The sequence below is a fragment of the Pteropus alecto genome, unplaced genomic scaffold (genome assembly GCF_000325575.1).
Source record: "Pteropus alecto unplaced genomic scaffold, ASM32557v1 scaffold101, whole genome shotgun sequence".
Taxonomy (NCBI): domain Eukaryota; kingdom Metazoa; phylum Chordata; class Mammalia; order Chiroptera; family Pteropodidae; genus Pteropus; species Pteropus alecto.
The window spans coordinates 3,493,609-3,516,978 of record NW_006432945.1 but is presented as its reverse complement, the minus strand read 5'-3'; the positions used below and the strand labels follow the sequence as shown (position 1 = coordinate 3,516,978).

Sequence of the window (23,370 nt, the reverse complement as noted above, 5' to 3'; positions counted from 1 at the left end):
CACTGAATTCATCTAAAGTTCACTAAGTATCCTTATTAACAGTGCTTTGAATTTTGCATCTAGTAGATTGTCTCCTCTTTTGGGGACATGGTTCTTTGTCTCTTCATTTTGGCTGACTCCCTGTGTTCGTTTCTGTGTACTAGGTAGATCTGTGTCTCCTGGTCTTGGCAGAGTGACCTTATATAGTAGGTGTCCTGTAGGGTCCAGTGGCGCAGTCCCCCTGGTCACCTGAGCCAGGTGCTCCACGGGTGTTTCCTTGTAGGTTGGTGTCTTTCTGTTGAAGTTTAGCTTTGATTGCTGTTGGCATGTCAGTAGGTAGGTTTTACCCTCGTGCTGTCTGGCACGAGGGCTGGCCATGATTACAGCAGGCAAGCCATGTGGGGGTGACCCCAGGGAACTGGAGTAGCTTAAGTGGGGCTTTGGTGCCAGCTGAATCCACCTTTTGGGTGTGTCTGCTGTGGAGCTTGTCAGGTGGTGCTCCACTGTGGTTTGAAGTGGGCCACCAGGTGTGTTGATTCTGGAGCACCTTGGGCAGGGCTCTCTTGCAGACCCACATTAGCCACTACAAAGTGATCTGTGGTTGACTGTTGCTTGTGCTGGGCTTGGAGGCACTTGGAAGAAACTGTGCTGCAAACCAAGGCTCGCTGCTAGTAGTGCCAGGTCTGGAACCCTTTGGTGGGCACCACAGTGTGAGCTGAGGCCAGCTGTCACTTAGGTCAGGCTGTGGCTTAGTTGGAGCTATGTTTTAAGCCACCATGGCCACAGATTATTCCCAGCTTGAGGCCATCTGATAGGAGCTACAATACAAGTTGAGGATGATTGTCATTTGTACCAGGTTTATACTGCTTAGCAAGGCGTGCAGAGTATGCCGAGGTCAGCCACTGCTTCTGTCCCTGGGAGATAAATGCCCTGCAGCTAGTCAGTTCTTCCCTGTATGTCCCTGTACTTTGAGCTGCTACATGTGCAGTGGAGCCCAGAGCCAAGTGAGTCCATGCACAGGCCCTCAAGAGGAATGCTGAGGCTCTGGCACTCCTCCGTCTCACTCAGACGCAATCCCCGCTGGTTTTTTCTCAGCTAGATGTTATGGGGACTCCTCAGCTGAGATATCCCTCTGATTCCTAATCACCACATTGTGGGTGTGTGACCTGCCAGTTCCACATCTCTGCCCTTTCTTTCAGTTATAGGACTTCTTCAGGTGGTTCTCAGTGATGGTTCTGTGATTTCGATGTGGTCATGGGAGGTGAGCACAGTGTCATCTACTCTACCATCTTGACAAAATACTTTTACATTCACTTTCTCACATAAACCTCTTTTATAGACCGAAAGATGGCTGCGAGTTCAGTCTGGAGCCATTTCTGGGTGGAATCCATATCCTTTAGCACCACGTCTCTAGCCACTAACCAGTTTGTATCTTAATCTCTCAAAATATTTTAAATTTTGTTTCAACTACTTAATTCTAAGGAAAACATTTCTGAGTACCTTGGGCTAAGCTATTCTGAAGAGCTATAAGAACATGTTTAAAAAAAAAAAAACAGGCTTATAGTTCTGCAGTTATGGACAATTTAAGAGGACAAAGGTACTGATTTATGCAGGTAGTTAAAAAAATATCTTAATTATGTGAACTATACATTTTTCAGATGTTTCATATGATTTTAATCATCTTTTCATTTTTTCCTTGGGATCAAAGACTACATACCTAATTTCTATTCCTGAAAGGTGCTATTTAAAAGAAATATTGCTGAACTTGAATGACCCTGAACTACCCTTTCTCTACTTGCCACAAGAAAATGCAGAGTAAGAACTTATTTTCCAAACAGAATGGGTAACATGCTTATTAGAAGTAAGTGGTAGCTATTGTCCTCAAATGCCAGGTAAAGTGATTTTGATTATTTTGTAATGAAATTCTCAAAAAAGAGGTAATCACTAAGCCAAATTTCTGAATGCCGGTATGTGCTGCTATTCTCAAAAGTGTATACTGCAAGAAAAATTATTAACAGTACTGAGCCCTAGGCATATCATTATGTGAGTTCCCTCTTCCCAAAAGAGCTATGCTGATTTTAAAATACAACCTTGTTAAATGTGCAGCTTAAAAACAAATTTGTGCAAGGAGCATCTGTGAGCAAGACGGAAGCCATGTGGACGAAAATGTTTTTTATATTAAAAATCAAATTGTATAAAATAGTATTTAAAATTTAGCATAAATTGTATTTCTCAATGCCACCAGACTGATGAAGTCTAAGGCTCAGAATGAGATCAAAATGAGGATTTATGATCCACATTAAAATCATAAGCTAACCACATAAAGGGATATTTACCTGGAAACGACTTAAAAGTGTTTCAAATTGTAATGCCTAATGTAACTGATGTCTTAAACATTATAATTTTAACTTAGATATCTTAGATACATTTAACCTAAAATGTATAGATAACTTTGTACTTAAAAATATCAAATACCTTTGTCTTTCAGCTTTGTATGAGCTAGTAAGGTCATCGAAAAGCTTGCCATTCATTTCCATTAGGGTTTTCAGCACATTGTAGACAAGTGCTACAATGGTCCTAAAATGAAAATAAGCCAGTGCTGGGTTATTGACGCTACTAAAGGATAGGAAACACAACACGATCATCTCTGAAATGGGTTAAGGGTTGGTTGATTCACTTAATCCATTTTAGAGATGATAAACTGAAATGCAACAGGTTTAATAATTGGCTCCAGGTCATACAGCCAGTGGGGGTAGGGGTGATCTATTTGATTCTAAAACTCATGTTCTTCCCACTGTATCATGCTCAGATTAAACCCACGAAAAATGTGGTTATCTTCATATCTGCTCTAGAGTCAAACACCAAATAACAGCATTAAAAGATGAAGAAAAAGATCCAACTACCGAAATTTTAAGTAGAAAGCAGGATAAGGACATCACAGAAGGTAGAATATGCAATCTAAATATCACTGACACAACCGTACGCACTTCAGCTTCTCCCTGGCATGGTGCTATCTGTAGAGGTGAGACTGTTGTTACTGGCAGCATGTCATTCACACAGTCATTTTTGCATCCTCCACAAATGCTAGACTGGGCTCCCCAGCAGGGGTTGACCACACATTGCTGCAGAATGTCACATCAGATAGTCCTACCTTCAGGGAGATTTGTAATTTTAAGAGCATACAGACACATTTACAACTTAATAAAGCTATAGGTATAAAACTATGTGAGGTTAACCTTGGAATAGGTTACAAATATGTATACGTTTCATGTATCAGTCAGGAGATCAAATGACAAAAACAGTAAAAACCAAAAACATAAGAATAACAAAACATAAAGTACACTTACTGATTCCAGTGTTCTTTGGAGATTTTGTACAAACTACCAAACATGATTGGCAGAATTTTATCAATATTCTCCTCAATCAAACTAAGAATATATTCATTATTCCAGAAGTACAATGCCCTTTCTGCAACCTAAAAAAGACATTTATAAATGTGAAAACTAAAAGAGAAAAGAAATAGTATAAAAATGGCTTCACTGAAAACATTATACCTGAAAATGAGAACTGGATACACTCTTGGATATCTGCTTAAAAAGGGGCTCTTCAATTTTTTTGAACTGTGTTGGTTCAATGACATCTAAGATTTCTTCAATTTCTCCTAAAAACATCACCTAGGTTAAAAAAAATTTAAGAAACTATGACAAATTATATAACATAGAAAACAAAAATGAGATTAATCCACAAATTACACAGTGGACAAAAAAGGTCTTGACGGCTATTCTGCAGTCTCCCCAGTCCCCAAAGAACATCTCCCGCTTGGGAGCAGAGACAACAGAGGCCTGGTTTATAACCCTGAGATTCACAGCTCTAATAAAATGCACTATTTTTGTTGAACAAAACCAAAACCCACCTCTTTCTGACTGCATGTTTTTGGCCAAAATTTCAGCAATCCTCTGATCACCTGCAAAGAGGGGAAAGTTTAGCCTGAATTAAGCAATGATTAACCCAAGAAATTTAAAATTGTGATTATATCAGTATTCATTCTGAAGTAGGTCAATATTAATATCTAAGCATATCCTCAGACTTTTGCTCAGCTTTATACTATTATTATTTATTGAGGACTTTTGTACCAGATATTGTTCTATATGCTAAAGACGTAGTGATCGACAAGACAGATGGGGTCCCTGATTTTCATGAAGCTGGGAGATCAACATTAAGTACTACTGACTACCAGAAAAATATGATGACTGCTAGGGCGAGGGAGACAGGTTATTGGAGAAACTAAGGGACAGATAATTCCTGTTATTTAAACCACTATAACGCACCAAAAAAAGCTAGAAAGCTTTCCAATTTATTTCATAGCTAGCACAGTCTTGATAACCAAATTACAACAAAACAAGGGATCATGAATTCAAGTGAACATAGTTGGAAAAATTTGTATTCAACTGAATATAACAGCATATTAACCAAACAATACAACCTGCCCAATTATAACTTACTCCAGAAATTCCAGGATGGTTCAAAGCTCATTAGAGGTTAAAAGAAGAAAAAACTGAATATCTCAAAAGATATTGATATTTTGACTATTTTGATAAAAAATTTAGTAAACTAGAACTAAGAATTTATCAGAAACCAGCAGCAGCCATATAATGGTTTTTTAGAAATAGGCTGTAAATCCATCTAGGCCTGGTACTTTTGTGGAAACAGATCTCTGACAGCCTTTTAGGCTATTCTGTAAGTTATTGGTCTGGTCCTGTAATGAATGCTCTCTCAAACAAAAGTGGAGAGAACATTGCTCTGGAGCCAGTCCAGTAAGATGCAAAGGATCTGATGAATAATTTTAGAAAGGAATACCAGAATTATACTTATTTGTCTGACTATAAAACATATTTTTTATAATTTTAAAATAAGTATATTAAATGAGTAGGAAAAATTAAAATATGAAAATTCAATATATGGACAGAAAAGATTTAAAAATCAATATTATAAAACAAAGTATTAATCAGATGAAAAAAAGATGTCTTTCATAACAGGAACTAAGGCACATAAAGAATAAAATTTGTAAGAAGTATTTAAGATTTATATGAAGAAAACTAAAACTTTACTGAGTATCATGAAAGAGTATCAATAGATGATTCAGTATTGTACAGATTTCTCCTTTATAAATTTCAAATGCCAATCGAATTATTTTCTGAAAGTAGAAACATTCTAAAATCCATATATGTAAGCAAATAGCTAAGAATTTTTCAGGGAGGGGGAAAATTAATGGAACAGAACGTCAGCAATTAAAACAAGATGGCATTAGCATGGAAACTGACAGAAAAGATATATGAAATAGAGGAATATCTAGACAGACTCATGTATATATGGGGTTTAATATGTGACAAAAGTGGCATTTCAGTTCCACGAGAAACAAATTAGTCAATTAAGAGGTGGTAGCTGGACTGGTGGCTCACCATTTGGAAAGCAAAAATGTAGCTCCTATGCTGGAGAGGCCCATGTGACAAGTAATTGAGGATGGCCTCTGGGCCACCAGCCAGCTAGGAACTGAGGCCCTCAGTCCAACAGCACCTGAGGAAATGGATTCTGCCACAACCACGTGAACTCAGAAGCAGACTTTTGCCCGTCTGAGCCTTCATATGAGACCTCAGCCCTCAAAGCACAATCCCTGCAGCCCTGTAAGAAGCCCTGACGCAGAGGACCCAACCAGATCATGCCGGAATTCCTGACTCACAGAAATTATTACATAATAAATGTTTGTTGTTTTATGCCACTAAATTTTGTGTTAATTTGTCATTCAGCAATAGAAGACTAATACAGTTCCTTACCCTTTAACACAAATTTCGATTTCAAAGAGGATGTGTCAAATGGTGGCCCTCAAAAAGATATGTCTATATCCTATTCTCTAGAATCTATGAATGCGACTTATTTGGAAGATGGATCTTTACAGATATAATTTAGGATCTCAAGATGAAGTCATCCTGGTTTATCTGGGTGGGCCCTAAATCCAATGACAAGTGTCCTTATAAGAGACACACAAAGGAGACAGAAAAGGAGGCAGCAATGTGAGACTGCCACAATGCAGCCACACACCAAGGAACACCTGGAGACAGCAGAAACTGGAAGAGACAAGGAACAGAATCACCCCTAGAGCATCTGGAAGGAGTACAGCCCTGACTTTGATTTTGGACTTCTGGCCCTCAGAACTGTGAGAGAATAAATTTCTATTATTTTGAGCCACGGGTTTGTGGTAATTCATAATGGCAGCCCTAGGAAACAATTATAAAGTTTTTTATAATCTCAAAGGGTAGAAGAATTTTTTTAGCATGACAACAAAGCCAGAAATCATAATGACAAATAGATTCCACTACATAAAATTCTTTTAAGACAAAGATTAAAAACTGTATATTCAAAGTTAAAAACTCCAAATAGATAAAAATTTTTTTGCAAGATATAAATTAGGAAAAGGATTAAAAGCAGGCAAAAGACAAAAATATAAACGATCAATAACCACATAAAGGATGGCTCAATCCTGTAATTAAAAAAAAAAGCCAATTAAAATAATATACCTATTCCAACTGGCAAAACTTTTAAAACTTAATGTTCTGCATTGGCTAGGGTGAGAGAAAACAGGCATCTTTAACTATGGATTGGAATTTTAAATTGTCCAAACTTTTTGGAAGACAACTAGAATATGTTTAAATTTCCATGTACTCTTTGGCCCAGCAACAAGATTTTAAATTTGGTTTAAAAAAGTTTATATACAGTAAAAAATATATATATATTTAGTATACCATTCTGAGGGTTTTTTTTATAGTTTTTTTTTTTTTTTTTTGGTAACCAATACTACAGATAGGAGGACACAATAATTCCAACACCGTTCAATCCCAACAATTCCAACATCCCTTCAACCAGCGACATGTTAATGAAAACTCCAGTAATTCAAGTGCCCATTAGTGGAGAACTGATTAAATATGTTAGGGAAATCCACGTAATGGAATCTGATGCTACCAATGAAAAAATAAAGCAGATTTATGTGTTAAGACATCCACATTCTATTGAGAGGTGAAAGAAACTGGTCAGCACTGTCCCTCTGTTTAACCCACACATAGATATATAGAAAATTTCTAGAAATATATTCACCAGCTTACATGGTTATCTCTAGTAGACAAGATTTCAAGGAACTTCTTCCACATTTTGCTTTATGATTTTGCATGTGTGAACCAAATTAACACATTACTTTCATAAAAAAAAGTAACAAAGTCATTTCCATTTTAGAAAATAAAATAATTTTAAGATTTAGGTACATAAAAAATATAATAAACTAGCCAAAGCTCTGACTTACTTATAATTTGTAGGAAGCTTTGATACGAATGCCAGGTTTCTAGAAAATGAGTAATAAGGCTCAGACCCAAGTAAAATGGCTATAATTTGGATGCTGGAATGGCCTAAGGTAGAAACTGCCAAGATCTACAGATCTTTATGAATTGAAAAATGTTTTTCTTTGTCAGCTTGGACATTTACCTTACTATCTCCTCATCATGCTCCTAATTCCATTAACCCAACTCACCTAAGCCACATGTCTGGCCTTCGTCCCTCTAATCTACTCTTTAAAAGAAATCACTCATCTCCTCTGTCATCCCATATTAATTTGTTTAAATTATATCTGTTTACTATTCACCAAGCATGAACCATGACTTATTTTATGTTAATAGGTTTTCTATGTCTCAATTCTAATGCAAGTTACGGATCTGTATTAGGTTTTAAGCCACTGTAGAGATTTATGTGGTTTCATGTAAATATGGGGCTTCCAATTCTGGTTTTTAAAAACCGTTTTTAGCTGTTTCCAGAAAGAACTGCAAGTCTAAAAAACACTCAAAATATCAGAGTGGAAAAATATCTTTTGTTCCTTTACACAGACAAAGGTCAAATCAAAGGGAGAATACGAAGTCTGTAATTTTTCCAAGCATCCCTAGGGATAGCCTCAAAGTCCATAATGTAAAGAAACAGTTTAAATCCTTTAAACCCTTTGCTATTCTTTAAGGACTCAGTTTAAATATTTAGATTTAGGATATCTAGAAAGCCCTCTCTCAAAATATTTAGTTCACCAAGGTTAAAATTTTGTTTTCTATGCTTTAATACTTTGAATCTTCAATTTTCATAACATTTTAATTTTCCCTTGAATCTTCATATGATAGTCAAATAGTAAGCAATAGAATTCAAATACTGAATTGCTATGCCGATTCCTAAAGTAAAACTTCATTCCAAGATTCTACCTTAATTACCAAAGGCAAGGGAGAGATGTATTCAATCCCTGTTACATGGTTTAATCATTAATAAGAGGGAAAATCCTATTTCTAAAGACAAAACTCAAGGGAATAATTTTGGGACTTCCCCAGTATGTTTTAATTTTAAAAGGTGAATGAAGATTAAAAAGATTATCAGTGAAGATAATATGTATACAAAATTACACTGTAGTCATTTGATCCTGTCATCACACATCTCTACTATATGTTAACATTAATGTATATTTAACTTATTCAAGACACATAACTCATGAGAACGCCCCCTCCCAACAGCGTTCTTTGAATGCAGATGCACCTCACCAAGCCATTTAAATGATTTTAAAAGTACATTACTGTTTAATATCTATAATGGTATGTACTGTATAAAGAAAGGTACAATGAAATGCTACAATGCAGACTCAAAACAAAAACAAATAGAATACTCACTGGTTCTGTTAGTGTTGTGTCTTTCTCCAGGAACTGTACAACACAGTAGGCTAGCTAAAATATAAGGGACAGTTTGTAAATATTACTGAGTGAAATAATAGTTAGGAGTTTTATATTTAGCAAACAAAAATGACTACCTGATTTTGAAAAATTTTACTTGTTTAATCTCAATCTATAAAAATTAATGTACTCACAATTGTGTAACTTTTTAACCTTGAAAGTAACTTGTAGTTCAAAAAAGATGTTCTTTTTTTCAGTAGTAACTTCTGAATATAAAGTTAATTGAAGTAAGACTAGAACTAACAGTTTTTCAGCATGTATGCCTATGCTAATGTATTATTCTCTAAATATTAATAGAAGAGACTAACATCATTCTCTAACTAGCTTATCATAGCTAAATGGAACATTACGCAGATTTGTGAGATTTAACATCACATAGTTAATTAGGTCAGGGCCTAGGCTAGAAAAGAACTTGATATTATCTTTCCTATATCTACACTTAATATCCACTGAGCTTATTTAACAACACTAAATACTTTTAAATCACAAAAATTTGCTCTGGGCAACTGAAAAGAAAATTGCTCAATTATTACTTAAAATTGCTACCTCAGTATTTCTCAATTTCTCTGCCTTTATATCACTCTCTGAAACAGTCTTCATTTGAAATTTTTCTGAAACTTACCTGAGCATGAAATAAAGCTAATCCTTTTGCAGTATGCATAGGAATAAGAACCTTCATTAGAAATTGTTTATGTTCTGCTTTCAGTGGCAATGCAAAGCCATTGATAATACTGGAGGGAAAAAAAAAAAGGAGAGAGGTTAAGTAGTTACTACTTTATTTGTAAAAGTTACATCCATGAGCACATAAAGAACAGTGTTCTGCTTCAATCCCGGTGTTGAAGTACTTACTCATCTCAAGCTACTTAGACTATTACTATAAAATATTTCCTCTAAGGTCATTATTTAGTGATGCTGAAAGAAAACCAGGTCTGCCAGTGAATGTCCCAGTAAGCAATTTATTATTATTTTATATTAGATTCAGGTAGAGAGTACAATGGTTAGACATTTATATAGTTTATGAAGTGACCCCCCTATTACTCTATCTTCACCGATCTGGCACTACATACAGCTCCAGTAAGCAATTTTTATCTTCATTTTCTATAAAATCCTATCACTTTATTTATGCATTGTTGCCTTTATTTTTTCTCCCTACCGGAGAGTTAAATCACAATATTGTTAATAAATTCCAATATTTTTCTGAAGTTAATGGGTAGTTTCTCTTACTTTATTGAAGGATCTTAAATTAAGTAGTTCTCTCCATGATCATTCTCTAAATGTTAATAGAGGAGACTAAAAATCATTCTCTAATACAAATAGAGGGGTCTAAACTCTCAAGTTAATACTGCTATGTGGTCAATAAGGAAAGCAAAATGTTCATGAAAACTAAAATCAAAGGCTGTAGATTCTTCTAAAAAGAACAGATGGATTAGGAATGGTCTATCAGCATCTGTACAAGAATTCTTGAAATTTCTTCAAAGATTCACTACAGCTTATTTCATCTCTTCCCAATCAGACCCTATAAATTTGTGAAGTAGTCTGGCAAAATCAGGCATAAAACATGCCATAGCTTCAAAAGCAGGAAGCCTGTACTGAAACAGATGTCTTGCATGGCAGTTCTTTAATATGGTGACCCCCTAAAAAGCTATAATAAGAATTTAGTTGAAAAACTATGTCTTGTGCTCTATAATTAAACTCTAAAATATGAAATAATAATCTCCAACCCCAGCTAAGATTTTAATACATAAAACATTCAAAGTTACTTAATTCTTAAAAATAAATTAAAAAAAACTGACCTACCTTCCTAATATTTCAAGGAGTTCAGCAACACCATTGAAATGTTCTGTTTCATATATAAACCTAAATTTAAAATAAAGATAATGTAATGAAAAAAAATCAAACATGAGAAAGCTAAATTGAACAGGAAGGTAAAAAAAAATCAAACTGAAAGACGACTCTAAGAACCATACAAGTATGATTTAAGAATTCTTTAGAAACTATTTTGCCCCAAATCAGTTATTTCTTAGCAATCATAAAAGGAGGACTATTTCCTACTAAACCAGATACTTTATTTCCTATTTAAACATACTTTTGCTAAGACTTGCTATATGTTAACAGAATTTCATCTGGGATGTTTTATTTTACTTAAAAATTTAAGAGAAAGATGGGTTTTCTCAAGGGAATACTTTTCAAAATAGGAAACCTCTACTCATGGGAAAATCCAAGAGAAAAGGACTCATATGTAATAAAGCTACTTTTATTCAGAATTTCTCTTAACCTAAACTACACAGGCTGCCTAGTTTTCTAAGATTAGGCTTACCTTTAAAGTAGGGAGTCAAACTCAAAGGACTACAGGACAGGAAAGGTATCACACAGACTAAGGCAGACTTAGCAGAGGATGACACAGAACTGGAGAAAGATGCTCTTTCTAGGGGAGGCAGCTAATATTTATCTCTAATTGTTACAACATGGAAATGTTAGCCTTATTTTGCCAGATCTTCAATTAAACCAAACCAAACCTGACGTGTGGGTATTAAAAGTGAAATCTCAACTACTTAATAGACTATCATTTATAAAGTAGTCAAAAGCCAGGCCTCCTATAAGTTTAATTAGCTTTGTCAGAAAATCAAATGAAAGTACTTCCAAGAGCTAGCTATTGTTTTAAATAGTATTTATACAGAAATTTTTCAAACAAAAAGCTCAAAGAAATAAATCCTCCTCACAATAAATCTTAAAAAAGCAATACTGGTATTACTTTTAAAAACTCTTCATTACTACTATCCACATAGATGAAAAGTAGGTTACAAATTTCTACAGTTAGATGCAATTAAATGATTTCCACAAAATATGCTAAAAATGACTATCAATTAAATCTGTAGATTTCAGATATTGAAAATTAACCTACAGGAACTGGAATAAAAAGAAAATGTGAAGGGGAAAGACACTGTATATGAATATATGGCCACTTTACCTGAGGAAAATGTTGTTAATCTGTTTTCTGATGAATGCTCTTAATCCAAGAAATTTCCCATAAATTCGATGAAGAACAGTCTTCAGAAAGTCACGTTCTCGGGGATCTTCACTATCAAAAAGCTCCAGGAGCTTTAAAAAAAATCTGAGAAATTACTTTTTAAAAATAATCGAGTTAAAACTTCACTTTATTCTAATATTGATATTAAGAGAACCCATGAAATCATTTAAAACATTTTAAAGATTCTGCCTTATCGGTTTGATTTTCTTGCTAAATAGTAAAGCTAAAGAAAAGCATAAGGCATATTTCTTTTCACTTACTTTAAAAACATGATGCAACAAATAATATAAACACTTTAAAAAGTGGATTTTTTTTGCCTTTCCACTCATTTAAAAATTCTATCCTCATCTTGACTACTAAACATAGCCCATAATTTTAGTATTGAAATTTGAGAAATTTTTAAATTTTTTTTTTTAACAGTAAATCACAATTACATATAAAATCTTAAGCTTGTAGATTGCAAGTCATTAAATAAATGAAGTTTAAAAATATACATGTGCAAATACGTATTTTCAATTTACTAGAAAGATTTAAACAAACTAAGGATGCTGCTTTTGTGATTTTACTCTAAAAAAATTCAACAGTCATGATGCCAATAGATCAAAAATTAATATTTAGTTAATAAACTATTGGAAAATACATGCGAATAGTGGAAATCATTCATGAAATAACACTGAAAGATGGGACCACAGATTTTCATTTAAAGTTAGCTTAGCAAATGGCTGAAAAATTTTAAACCAATTCAAACTGGCCAAATCACCATTTCCCTATCCCTCTACACAACTCTTCAGCAAAGGCAGGATGATAGAGATCTTTGAAAAATTTAAAGTCAAAAGCTCAAATTTCTATTTTAAAATAGTAAATAGAATTTCTTCTGTAAAAAAACAATTACTATTTTTTTTTTAAAATGGGGTTTCGTAGGAAAAAATATAAAATAATCTCTCCACAGAATATAATTCCTATGAAGTCATCATCAAGGAATTTTCTGTTCTGTACTTTGGTACTGATAATTAAGATGGCAAGCTCTGAACCTCATCGGAAGCTCTTTTTCCATTCTGTCTTGAATCATATGTAACTGTTTACATGTGTATCTCTTCTACTAGAGTAGATATTTTGAGAATAGTGATGACCTATTTGTGAGGTTATGAAAGTTCTGTATCAGGCTCCAGCAAAACCATCCACGGAGTACGAGAATTCATGTTACTATACCTAATAAATTCAGCTCAAATTAATACAAGTTGATCCTCCTCAGGGAAGAAATATTTAATTAGAGAATATCTAAACCTATTTTGAAATATTATTAATCTAAATAAAAGTCTATTTAGATATAAAATATTAACATAATGACACACAAAACTAGTACTCAGGAAACATGTTTCTTATTCTGGCTCTGATACTTTAACTGCTTTTAAGGGTAATTCATAGCCTGTGAGCCTGATTTTTCATTAGTAGAATGAGAAAGGTTGATTTTTATTTTTTTTAAGAGTCTAGTTCAAATCCTGGTAGTGCCAGGTGAAATTGGACATGGTCTAGCTCTTTATATAAGGACAGTGCATGGCGCATAGAAAGCACTCAATAATTCTCGGCTTCCTCCTTCTGAAATCCTGCGATTTGAACATAACCTGAAACTATGCAATTGTTTTTTTTCTCTTGAAAAAATGTCCAAATTTATACTTTAGATTTTTCTTATACTTCTTAGTCTTAAAATGTACCACCTAACCAAATAATTTCAAAATACAAAAGCTGAAAATTCCCATATGTACTATTTATTAAAGCAACACACTAAGAATACCTCCAAGAAGTAATCTGTGAACAGTTATATAAACTGCTAAAAAGTTATTGGGCCTTGGCTTCTCAGCTAATTCAGACATTTAAAGTAGAAAGTGGAAAATGGGTCCCACCCCGCCAGTTTTCTTCTTGTTCCCCCTCAAAACCCTGAAGAATCCAGCAGCTGAAATACTTCAGGCTGAGGAAGTACTAAGGCAGTTGTTCCTCTCAACCTATTATCTTAAATACAATTTAATATGATTTAATATGACATTACTAGAGTTCCTTAATATACTGTATTCCTTTATTCCTTTTGTAGCACACAAGAACTACAGAAGGAAATATACATTCATTTGCAATTACCAAAATAACATAGCTTCACTTAATCGAATTTTTACTTTTGACTGAAATGTACACATTTTACTAACACACCTATTTTCTCTTCATTGTTTACTTGAATGGCTGAAGGACACATTCTTGACGATGTTCTTCATTTACCAATACATTCACAGCAACTAGTTAGAATACTTTATATGAGGTCAGGTTAGTTACAAATGACCAAAAATGAACTCCAAATACGTGGGACTCATGTTTGTAGAATCTTTATCATAGGGGACACACGATGGTGGTAGAGAAGGTCCTTGTACTAATTTTAACCCTGGCCTCAGCACTGGTACTACCCTTCGCCCATCTTCTACCTTTCTTTAAAATGCAAATAACTGTAGAAGAGAGCATTAAATTCCTAATGAGAACATTCATACTGATAAGTAAAAGAGAAAGTGGACCTAAAAAGGTTTGGTCTACTTCACAATTTTGTCTAGGGCCAGCCAATTCCACACTGTTAAAAAAAGGCCTTTAAAAATTGTTAGATTTTGAAAAAAATAACACATTCTAAGAAATTAATTTTGAGTATATAGGTTCCAAAGATAACGGCTAATAACCAATTTATAAAAAGAAGGATGGCATCACATGTGTTTAACCCCTATCTCCTTTTCTTAAAGATTTCATTTTATCTGTGGTGTAGAATTAGGTGGCTAGAATGCCTTAAGGTGGGAAGGGGGAAGAAAAGGGAAAGGTAATTGATACTTGATGACAGGAAAGGAGCCATTTCTTTCCCCTCTGTCATTTCAAAGTCACAATGCTTAAAACATATGTTAAGTTCAAGTTCAAAGCCTTAAAATTAAAAAAAAAAAGTTTATGATAAGACTGAAAGGTCATACCAAATTTTCTCAGATATTGCAGACAGGCATCTTTTCTGGACTTTATAAAATAACCGAGAATCTAGCATTGGATAAGATAATTTGACTTCATTAGAAGCTCACCCTTCAAAGCTTCTTTTATCCTGACAAGAATATTAAGTATTGCTAAACTGAAATAAACCATTAAAGTTTTTTTTAAAAAAACTACATATTTAAATCACATTAATAAATTGTTGCTAAAATGAATGAATATAAGAAAACTTAAGATATAAGAATTCCTTACCTGTTGTACAAATTTCTGATCAATGTATCGTTTTGCAATGCTAGGCTGGAAATCAGGGCTCTCCAAAAATCTTAAGAAGAATTCATACACCAACTATGAGAGAAAGTCAAATAAAAAATGATGATACCTATAAAATGTTACCCTAAGTTATCACGTCATACCAAAAACACACCTCCCTTACCGACTTAGTAGGGAGATTTCAGATCTCATTATAAAATATAAGTTAGTAACAGTTTTTTTAAAAAAACTATATATTTACAATTTGGGCTCCTAAGTGGAATTACAGGAGCCAGAAAATAAAGACAGTGCCTGTAAAATATTTAATTAAGAAGACTATTTTGCAGTCCATATTCACTGGCAACATGTTGTTTCTCCAATGGACTACTAAACTATCTCAATTTAATCTCCAGAGTTTGTTAAATACAGGCCCAGAAACATCTAGATAAGAGTAAGTTGGACTGCAAGGGGCAGTGTATCAATAAGAAAAACTTCAGTGGGAAAAATTAAATCAAAACCAGCATGCCTTATCCACACTTGGGAAATAATGAGCCAAATTATAAAAGTGCAGGGCTCAGGAAGGAATGTCTGCACCACAGTGAATAAACTAGAAGTCATAGGAGGACTTCTACTTAAAAAGTACCAACAAGCATCTTAAAAGTATTAGCAAATGTTCATTTGCTACAGCAAATGTTCACTTGCTACCACAAATCAGAATTTAAATATTCAATTCAATTTGCCTCCATTAAACCAACATCTGTCTTTCAAGTAGAAAGGCAAATAAAGTTTTTTATTGTAACCTAACAGCTATAAAAGGCAGGAGGATAGCCCAAAATATACCTTAATTTATTAGCTATTAAACAACATATGAATCTGGCACCCTAAAAATAAAAAGGGAGGATTAGATCCCATAGTGAAAAACAGTCATTCGATAAACATTTAGGTAGCCAGTTTGGCCAAAAATAGAAGGAACAATGAAAAAAAAAGACTTCCACTAAATGTACAAACCTTACAACATACAAAAAGCATTACCAGATCGGAGCCCTGTCATTCACCACAGAATAACATTTTTCTTACTATGAATTCAGTAATATTCTAAGGCTAACAACAGTTTTGAGATCTGAGTAAATATTGTTTTTGTTTGATGCATCTTTGCCCAACTATGCAAAAGGAATGATGCCTGTCTGGTCTAATTATTATCCAGCTTTTAATATTAAGTATGAATTAAGGATGTAACAAGAAGTTGATACCAATTAATTTATAAATAATCATCAGCCACACACAGGTAATTTCCTTTGGTATACACATGTAAAAAGATATACAAAAATTATCAAGAGTCCTCTGAAGGGGTAATACAATCTCACGGACTGCAACGCAGTTTCACTGGCACAACTTAGTGCCTATTTTCATGTCCAATACTGAACTACTGTCATATTGTGATATAATTAAAAAAATATATTTGGTCTTCATCCTTGGTTATTGGCACAGAGCTCCTAAAACTCCAGGAACTTCCTGAGTGAAAAGGGGGGAGAGGAGCATCTTTTGTTATTCATAATAAGCCCCTTTCAACCAAACCTAAGCTTATGCTAATGAGGTGGCTCTAGGAGGATGAAGACTGGTTTTCGCAGGAACCAACCCTGTGATTGGAAGGTTGGAACTTTCAGCCTCAACCCCCAATCCTTTAGGTAGGGTAGAGGGGGTGGGGATTGAGTTCAATCACCAATGACTAATGATTTAATTAACCATACCTAACGGAACCACCATAAAATTCCTAAACAAAGGAATTTGGAGAACTTCTGGGTTGATGAACACGTTGAGCTTTTCCTCCATAGTTTACCCTATGCATCTCTATTTGGCTGTTCCTGAACTGTACCTTTATAATAAACTTGGAACAGTAAATAAAGTGTTTCCCTGAGGTCTGAGCAATTACAGTAAATTACTGAACCCAAGGAGTGGCTCCTGGGAACTGCAGATGCGTAGCCAGCTGGTCAGAAGTACGGGAGTGCCATCTGAAGTTGGGGACAGTCTTGTGGAGCTGAGCCCATCACCTGTGGAATCTGTGCTAACTGGGTAGTAATGAATAAATGTCTGCAGAGAACTGGAAAATTTCTTGGTGTGGAAAATCCATACACTTAGTGTCAGAAGTGTTGTGGGTAGAGGAAACAAAGTTTCCTTTAGCTGTGCATATTGTGAACTGATATCAATCAGGCACTGTACAGCTCCAACAAGCTCATTCACTTCTTAGGGAGGTAAAACTAAAAATGTAAAGTGGCATATACACAAAAATTATGTTGTACAGACTGTGAGTGCAGGAGACATTTAGAAGAGGGCTATATCGCTGTGGAATAATGTCAACAGGAAAGGTTTGAAGGAGGACTGCAACTTGAGCTCTGCGTTCAATATGATTTTGGATAAGATAAGGCGGCAGGCTTTTACAGAAAGGTAGGACATTTCTTGAGAAGATGGTGTAGGGTATAGGTTGGTGGGTATGGAATCAGAGACTCAGAATCTTTATGCAGGTCCCTAGTTCAGTGAAAGTTAAGATTTGTGGTAAGGTAGGACTAGGTTAAACAAGCATGGTATGCATGAGCCTATATACTCTACCTCTTAAGATCTGCGTCGAAATATAGGGCTTAAGGCTTAATAGTTTTAAGAGTAATGGCATGTCCTTTGGAAGACTTACATGACATCACATTCCAGATCAAAATGAATCCTCTAAATCACATACAGTTGAAACCTGTGCCTGTCATAGATACCACGTATTATTTCTTACATCTGCATCATTTACCTGACACAATGAGCATTAAGTGACCAGGCAAAATTAGCAGCAAACTGCTTTTATGCAGCCAATTTAGCACCACTAAAAAGATGACAAAAAGTTATCTAAATACATGCTGAATAATTCCAAACAGAGATAGGTAGAAAAAACACCAGTGATTTACAGAGCTAAAAATCGTCAATATGGCACAACTAAGACTATGCTTCTATAAAGTTGCACCTTGACCTGTCACCCTCTATACTCTTATTCTGCATTACCTTTTTTCTTGTATTTATCACATCCTGACTTTTCTATAGAAAAGTACTTGGAACACAAGAGATGCCCAGTAAATATTTACTGAATGAATAAAATAGTTGTCAAAAGATTATTTCTGTGTAGTTGTTGAAGTTTCTCAATGTACCAATATATGAAGAAGTAATTTGCACCAAGAATCTAATAAACAGTGTTTCAAAGAATAGATACTTTTAGCAATGGATTCATTTCTCTAATAAAAAAGCAAACTTCATGTATGTTCCATGTATGGCTGGTCATCCTACTTCTGTAAATCAGAACAACCAAAAATCAAACAAAAAATCCTAAAAGATGCTAAAGAAGCTGTGGTACATATATACAATGGAATATTACTCAGCCATAAGAAGAGATGAAATATAGCCATTTGCGACAACATGAATGGAACTCGAGATAATCATGCTAAGCAAAATAAGCCAGACAGAAAAAGTTGAAAATCACATGATATCACTTATATATGGGATATGAACCTGAAAGCAACAAAGGAACAGGACAACAAACAGAGACTCATTGACATGAACTACAGACCAGTGGTTACCAGAGCGTAGGAGGTGGGGGAAGTAGGGGGAAGCGGGAGGTAGATGGGGTAAAGGGGATCAAATATATGGTGACAGAAAGAAATCTAGACTATGGGAGGTGAACACACAGTGTAAACATATATATGTCTTACTGCTAAAGCGTACAGCTGAAACTTATTAGATTTCGTTAACCAATGTCACCATAAAAAAAATAAATAAAAACAAATCTATCATGTAGCTGGAGAGATGTCTGAAAGAGATTGACGATGTTCTACATTATGACAGTCAGGAGCACAGGCAGGAGGAGGGAGGGTAATCTTACCATTCTACTCAATACTGACCATGTCTTTCCTAAGATAGTTAAAGTATATAAAATTTGGTCTTCATCAATAAAAACCTTTAGAAGAAAGTACAACAGAAAATAACATAGATGATTAAAGTATCCGAAAATAAGTATACAAAAAGCTAAAGGAACTGGAAATGTGTGGCCTAAAGAGGCGAGACTGAGAAGCAACTTTAATGACCTACAAGTACACAAAAGATTCTTTTCAAGGAGAATGTGGAGACTGAACATTTTCCAACCTCTATTCAGAGGAAATCAATTTAAATGGGTTTAAAAAACATTTAATGTATGAAAGAATTCATGTAAGAATTAACATATAATTTAGTGAGATATTTTATATCATGTGCCTGGAACATTGCTTGGGACATGGTAAACACTAACAAAATCCTAATTTTCTAAGAATCTTTTTTTTCCTGTAACCTTTTAAAAGCAGAACAGATTCTACATGAACCTTGAATAGTTTACATATGATCAGCCTAGTTTTCCCCCTGCTCTTTTATCTATAACTATTAAAAAGGTAATAATATTCACAATTAAAAAGATCAAAGTAATAAAATTTCCTCAACTTTAAATAAAGATAAAAGATGTTCCTTTTCAATTTCTGTACATAAATGTTAGTGTATTAGGCTATGATCTCTATCATTTTTTATTCTTAGAACATGCAAAAATTTTAAATACAGTATCTGGCCAAGAGCCATTTGAATGTGAAGGTGTACATTATAAAATATGGATGTCTCCAGTTTAAATTTCTGATTATACAGACCATAAAGAAGAGCCTCTGGTCCCTAACATTCGAGTTATTCTTAAAAAGAATATTCTAGTCAGATCCTACATACTTATATATTCTAGTCAGTTCCTACATAATACTCTAGTCTATATTCTAGTCAGTTCCTACATAATTACATTGTAATTAACTGGGCTACCAAAGAAAATAATCGATAAAAAAGAATGAAAATAATACACAATCTGCCTGCATTCCAGGCTGATACAGCAGCCAAGCCTCCCTAATTATCTAAAAAGTAGGTATACAGAAAATTATTATCTTGTTGGTCCTCAATAAATATAAGGCAATAATACTTAGTAAAGAAATTAAATTTCCCTGCTATCATATTCTATTCCAGAATGGTTTTTACTTTCGTCCACTTAATGTTTTCGGAAAGTCGGGTTTGCTACAAGTTCATTAATTCTTCATAAAATAAAGTGTGTCCAGTAAAAATGCTAAAAAAAAATTAAAAACATAACTTCATTAATAATCATGTTAATATTACACTTAGAAGGATATGACCAATCCCCTATGACTAGAAAAGGCCTGTGTTTCTTTATTCTGTTTATTTCATTATTCCACTGCTCATTAGCATTTTCATTACTGTGAAAAAAAGTAAAAAGGTAAACTGTAAAAGAGCACATATTTAGAAAATTAATGAAAAGGACTGGAGAAACAAAAATTTGAAAAGTTCTGAAATTGTGCATATTCCCTCATTAAATTTAGTGTTTATTTTTCACCATATCAAATTAATTTCTAGCCTCAAGGATCTGATAAGCTAAATGTAAAATGTAAACTTTTAATATAAAACATAAAATTCCAGGTCAACTGACTCAAAGTACATTAACAGGGAAAGTAATTTTCATTGAACAAACTTCTTCAGTGTTACAACTCTCCATAATCTTATTTATCAGAGCAGTTTTAATATTTCATTCTAAAACAAGATGATGATATAGCAAAAATCTATTGACAAATCCTATAAATCAGCTCACTAAGAGTTTAGTAGTTTCTGATGTCCCTGGACCATTTAATTGGCAAATTTTAAAACTGTATACCAAATTTTAGTTACCAGAAAGATTTCATATAAACATACATGCCTAGGACAGAGCCTTTTAATCAGGAAATCATGGATGTATGAAAATTTCTACTGTGTCTCCATGTTTGTGTCTTGGGAGAAAACCCGTTTTTTAAAAAACTTATTTTAAAAGCAACTCGCCACCTCCTAAAATGTTAAGAACCACTAGTTTCAGGGAATTTAAATATAACTTCAAATCATACCAGTGAAAAACAAAAAGCATCTTGTTTATTTGGCTGAATTTCCACTGTTAATTTCCATGGGCATATAAAAATATATTAATCTTTCACTAATCCTAGGACTCCTCTTCCACCTTTTTAGCTGTATACGTGCTAAACAGAGTAAATTAATAATGATGTAAACTATTGCTTAAAGTATCCCAAATAGAGTATAAATTTCTTTCTCATCATTTATAATAAGAAAAATGAAATGACCACTAAAAAATGTATGTTCTGGCAAAATAAAAAATCTGACAATGTAATTTGAAGTAATACCTAGCACCCATATATAAAGCAGGGTTCCTCTCTACCTCCCAGGGACTAAGTAGAAAACTGCTGATGTTAATGATTATCCATCCTATTGTCACTAAAAATAAATCATTTTTCATTTTATTCAAGACAGACTGTTCTCTCCAATGGTTCTACCCTGTGGCAAGCTAACCCAACACCCATTCCTTTCTCTTTGCCTGTCTCTACTACTGAAGCTGGAAAAACTAAATATTCACTGTCAGTCTGCCTTACAACTAGAGTAACAGAAAAAGAAAACAGGGATAGAAAGAAGAAAAAAACAAACAGAATGAAGAAAAAAAAAAAGATTTCAAGAGAGAGAGCTAAACAGAGGCAAAGAAGAGCCAACATATGAATAGCAAGCAAGCACTCCCAAACAAGAAAAAGCAGTGGAACAAAAAAAACATTAAAAAACTATCACTGAAGAAAACTTTTCATAAGTCGAAGTGGACTTTTATAGTGAAAGAACACTATTCAACTACCCAGAAAAATCACCACTTATGTATAGACCAGTAAAGCAATTAGCCATTAAAGGAAAAACATTCTTTGGGCATCCACGCAAAAAAACTAGGTCTTAAGGGAAAGAAAATCAGACTGAAATCAGAAGACAACAGAATGACATATTTAAGGTACTTAAGGAAAAAGCTGAACCTAGGATTTTATGTCAAATCAAGTTTATCTTTAAAATAAAAGTTACAAACTGCTATTAAACATGCAAGAACTCAGGGCATAAGGTTCCCATGAGCCCTTCTCCCAAAGAATGAGCTCCAAATTACCAAGAAATGATTAGAGAAACTTTGACTTAAAGATTGATGGTAAACATTAATTACCTGTAGAACTATTAACAAGTGATGGGCATAGAGGTGACAGAATAGTATACAATTAGTTACATGTTCTAAACATGTAGGTAATATACAACTCTTAAAAATGGGGAGTTGGGGGAAGGATAGAGAAGAGTATATGAATAGCAGAAGATTTTAGGTCATTATCTTAAAATATAAAGTCATATTTGAAGCATTAGGCAAAATCCTTTGAGCTTGGTGACTTTTACTTTTTCCCTCAGAGCCTTGCTTATTTTAAAAATAAGAAAATTATTTGTAATCTGAAGATGTCATCTGAGTATTCTCAGAGCATTTTAACTAGACATTTAAATAAAACAAAACCCAATGCATAGTAAAAAAAAAAAATCAATGATCATAAAGACTAGATATGCAAGAACATGAGTAAAAGAAACACTAAACACATGTGAGTATATTTTATAACTATAATGGAATCTTTGTAGCAATTCTCATAGTACAGCATAAGTAGTATAAGATGATCTACCTGAATCCTACCTAAAGAGTTCTAGTTACTTGAGTATCAAGTGAGGTAATGCCAATCTGATTCAGTTGAGTGAAGCCTAGTCATATGGTATTAATATTAAAGCCACAGATTTGAGGAGATGTTTGAATGAAGTAGACCTAGATAAAATTAGTTAGGGAACTTTAACAAGAAGAGTTTTGGTCTTGCCTATATAATAAATTTTTATTATCTATTTTCCAATTAGTCTGAGGAGTGAGTTGTCACTTGATAGCATTTAAGACAAGAAGACTATCCCTCCTTAGTCTGAACTAAAAAGATGTACTCCAGAGATGGGACTTCGGGAATGACAGTGTGAGGACTCTGGTGAACTTGCTGTTCCACAGAAACAATGAAAAACAATTTGAGATGGTAGAAGAAAGAATAAGTGAATGTGAAGATAAGTTGATAGAAAGTATCCAGTTAGAGATGGAAAAAAAAAGTATGAATGAAAAATGAACAGAGCTTCAGAGCTGTGGGGTACCATCAATCGTAACAACATAGCATGAGAGGCTCCAAAGGAGAGGAGAAAGAGGCAGAAAATGTTTGAAGAAATAATGGCCACAAACAACTCAACTTTGATGAAAAATATTAATTTACAAAATGAGCTCTTAATTGGAACTCCAAGTAGAATAAAGTCAAAGAGGTCCACATCCAGAACATCATAATCAACTGACAAAAGTCAAAGACAAGGAAAAAGTGCTCATAACAG

General features: G+C 34.1%; 1 protein-coding gene across 1 annotated transcript in view; it reads right to left on the bottom strand.

Moving 5' to 3' along the window:
* Positions 1-23,370, bottom strand: part of PPP2R5A (protein phosphatase 2 regulatory subunit B'alpha) — a 64,652-nt gene that overhangs the window by 6,000 nt on the left and 35,282 nt on the right. The window contains exons 4-12 of the mRNA XM_006907706.3: positions 15,052-15,144; positions 11,743-11,873; positions 10,572-10,631; positions 9,397-9,505; positions 8,715-8,768; positions 3,893-3,943; positions 3,534-3,653; positions 3,327-3,454; positions 2,455-2,556 (exon numbers count right to left, since the gene is read on the bottom strand). Coding sequence (XP_006907768.1) covers positions 2,455-2,556; positions 3,327-3,454; positions 3,534-3,653; positions 3,893-3,943; positions 8,715-8,768; positions 9,397-9,505; positions 10,572-10,631; positions 11,743-11,873; positions 15,052-15,144 — 848 coding nt within the window. The remainder of the gene's footprint in view (positions 1-2,454; positions 2,557-3,326; positions 3,455-3,533; positions 3,654-3,892; positions 3,944-8,714; positions 8,769-9,396; positions 9,506-10,571; positions 10,632-11,742; positions 11,874-15,051; positions 15,145-23,370) is intronic.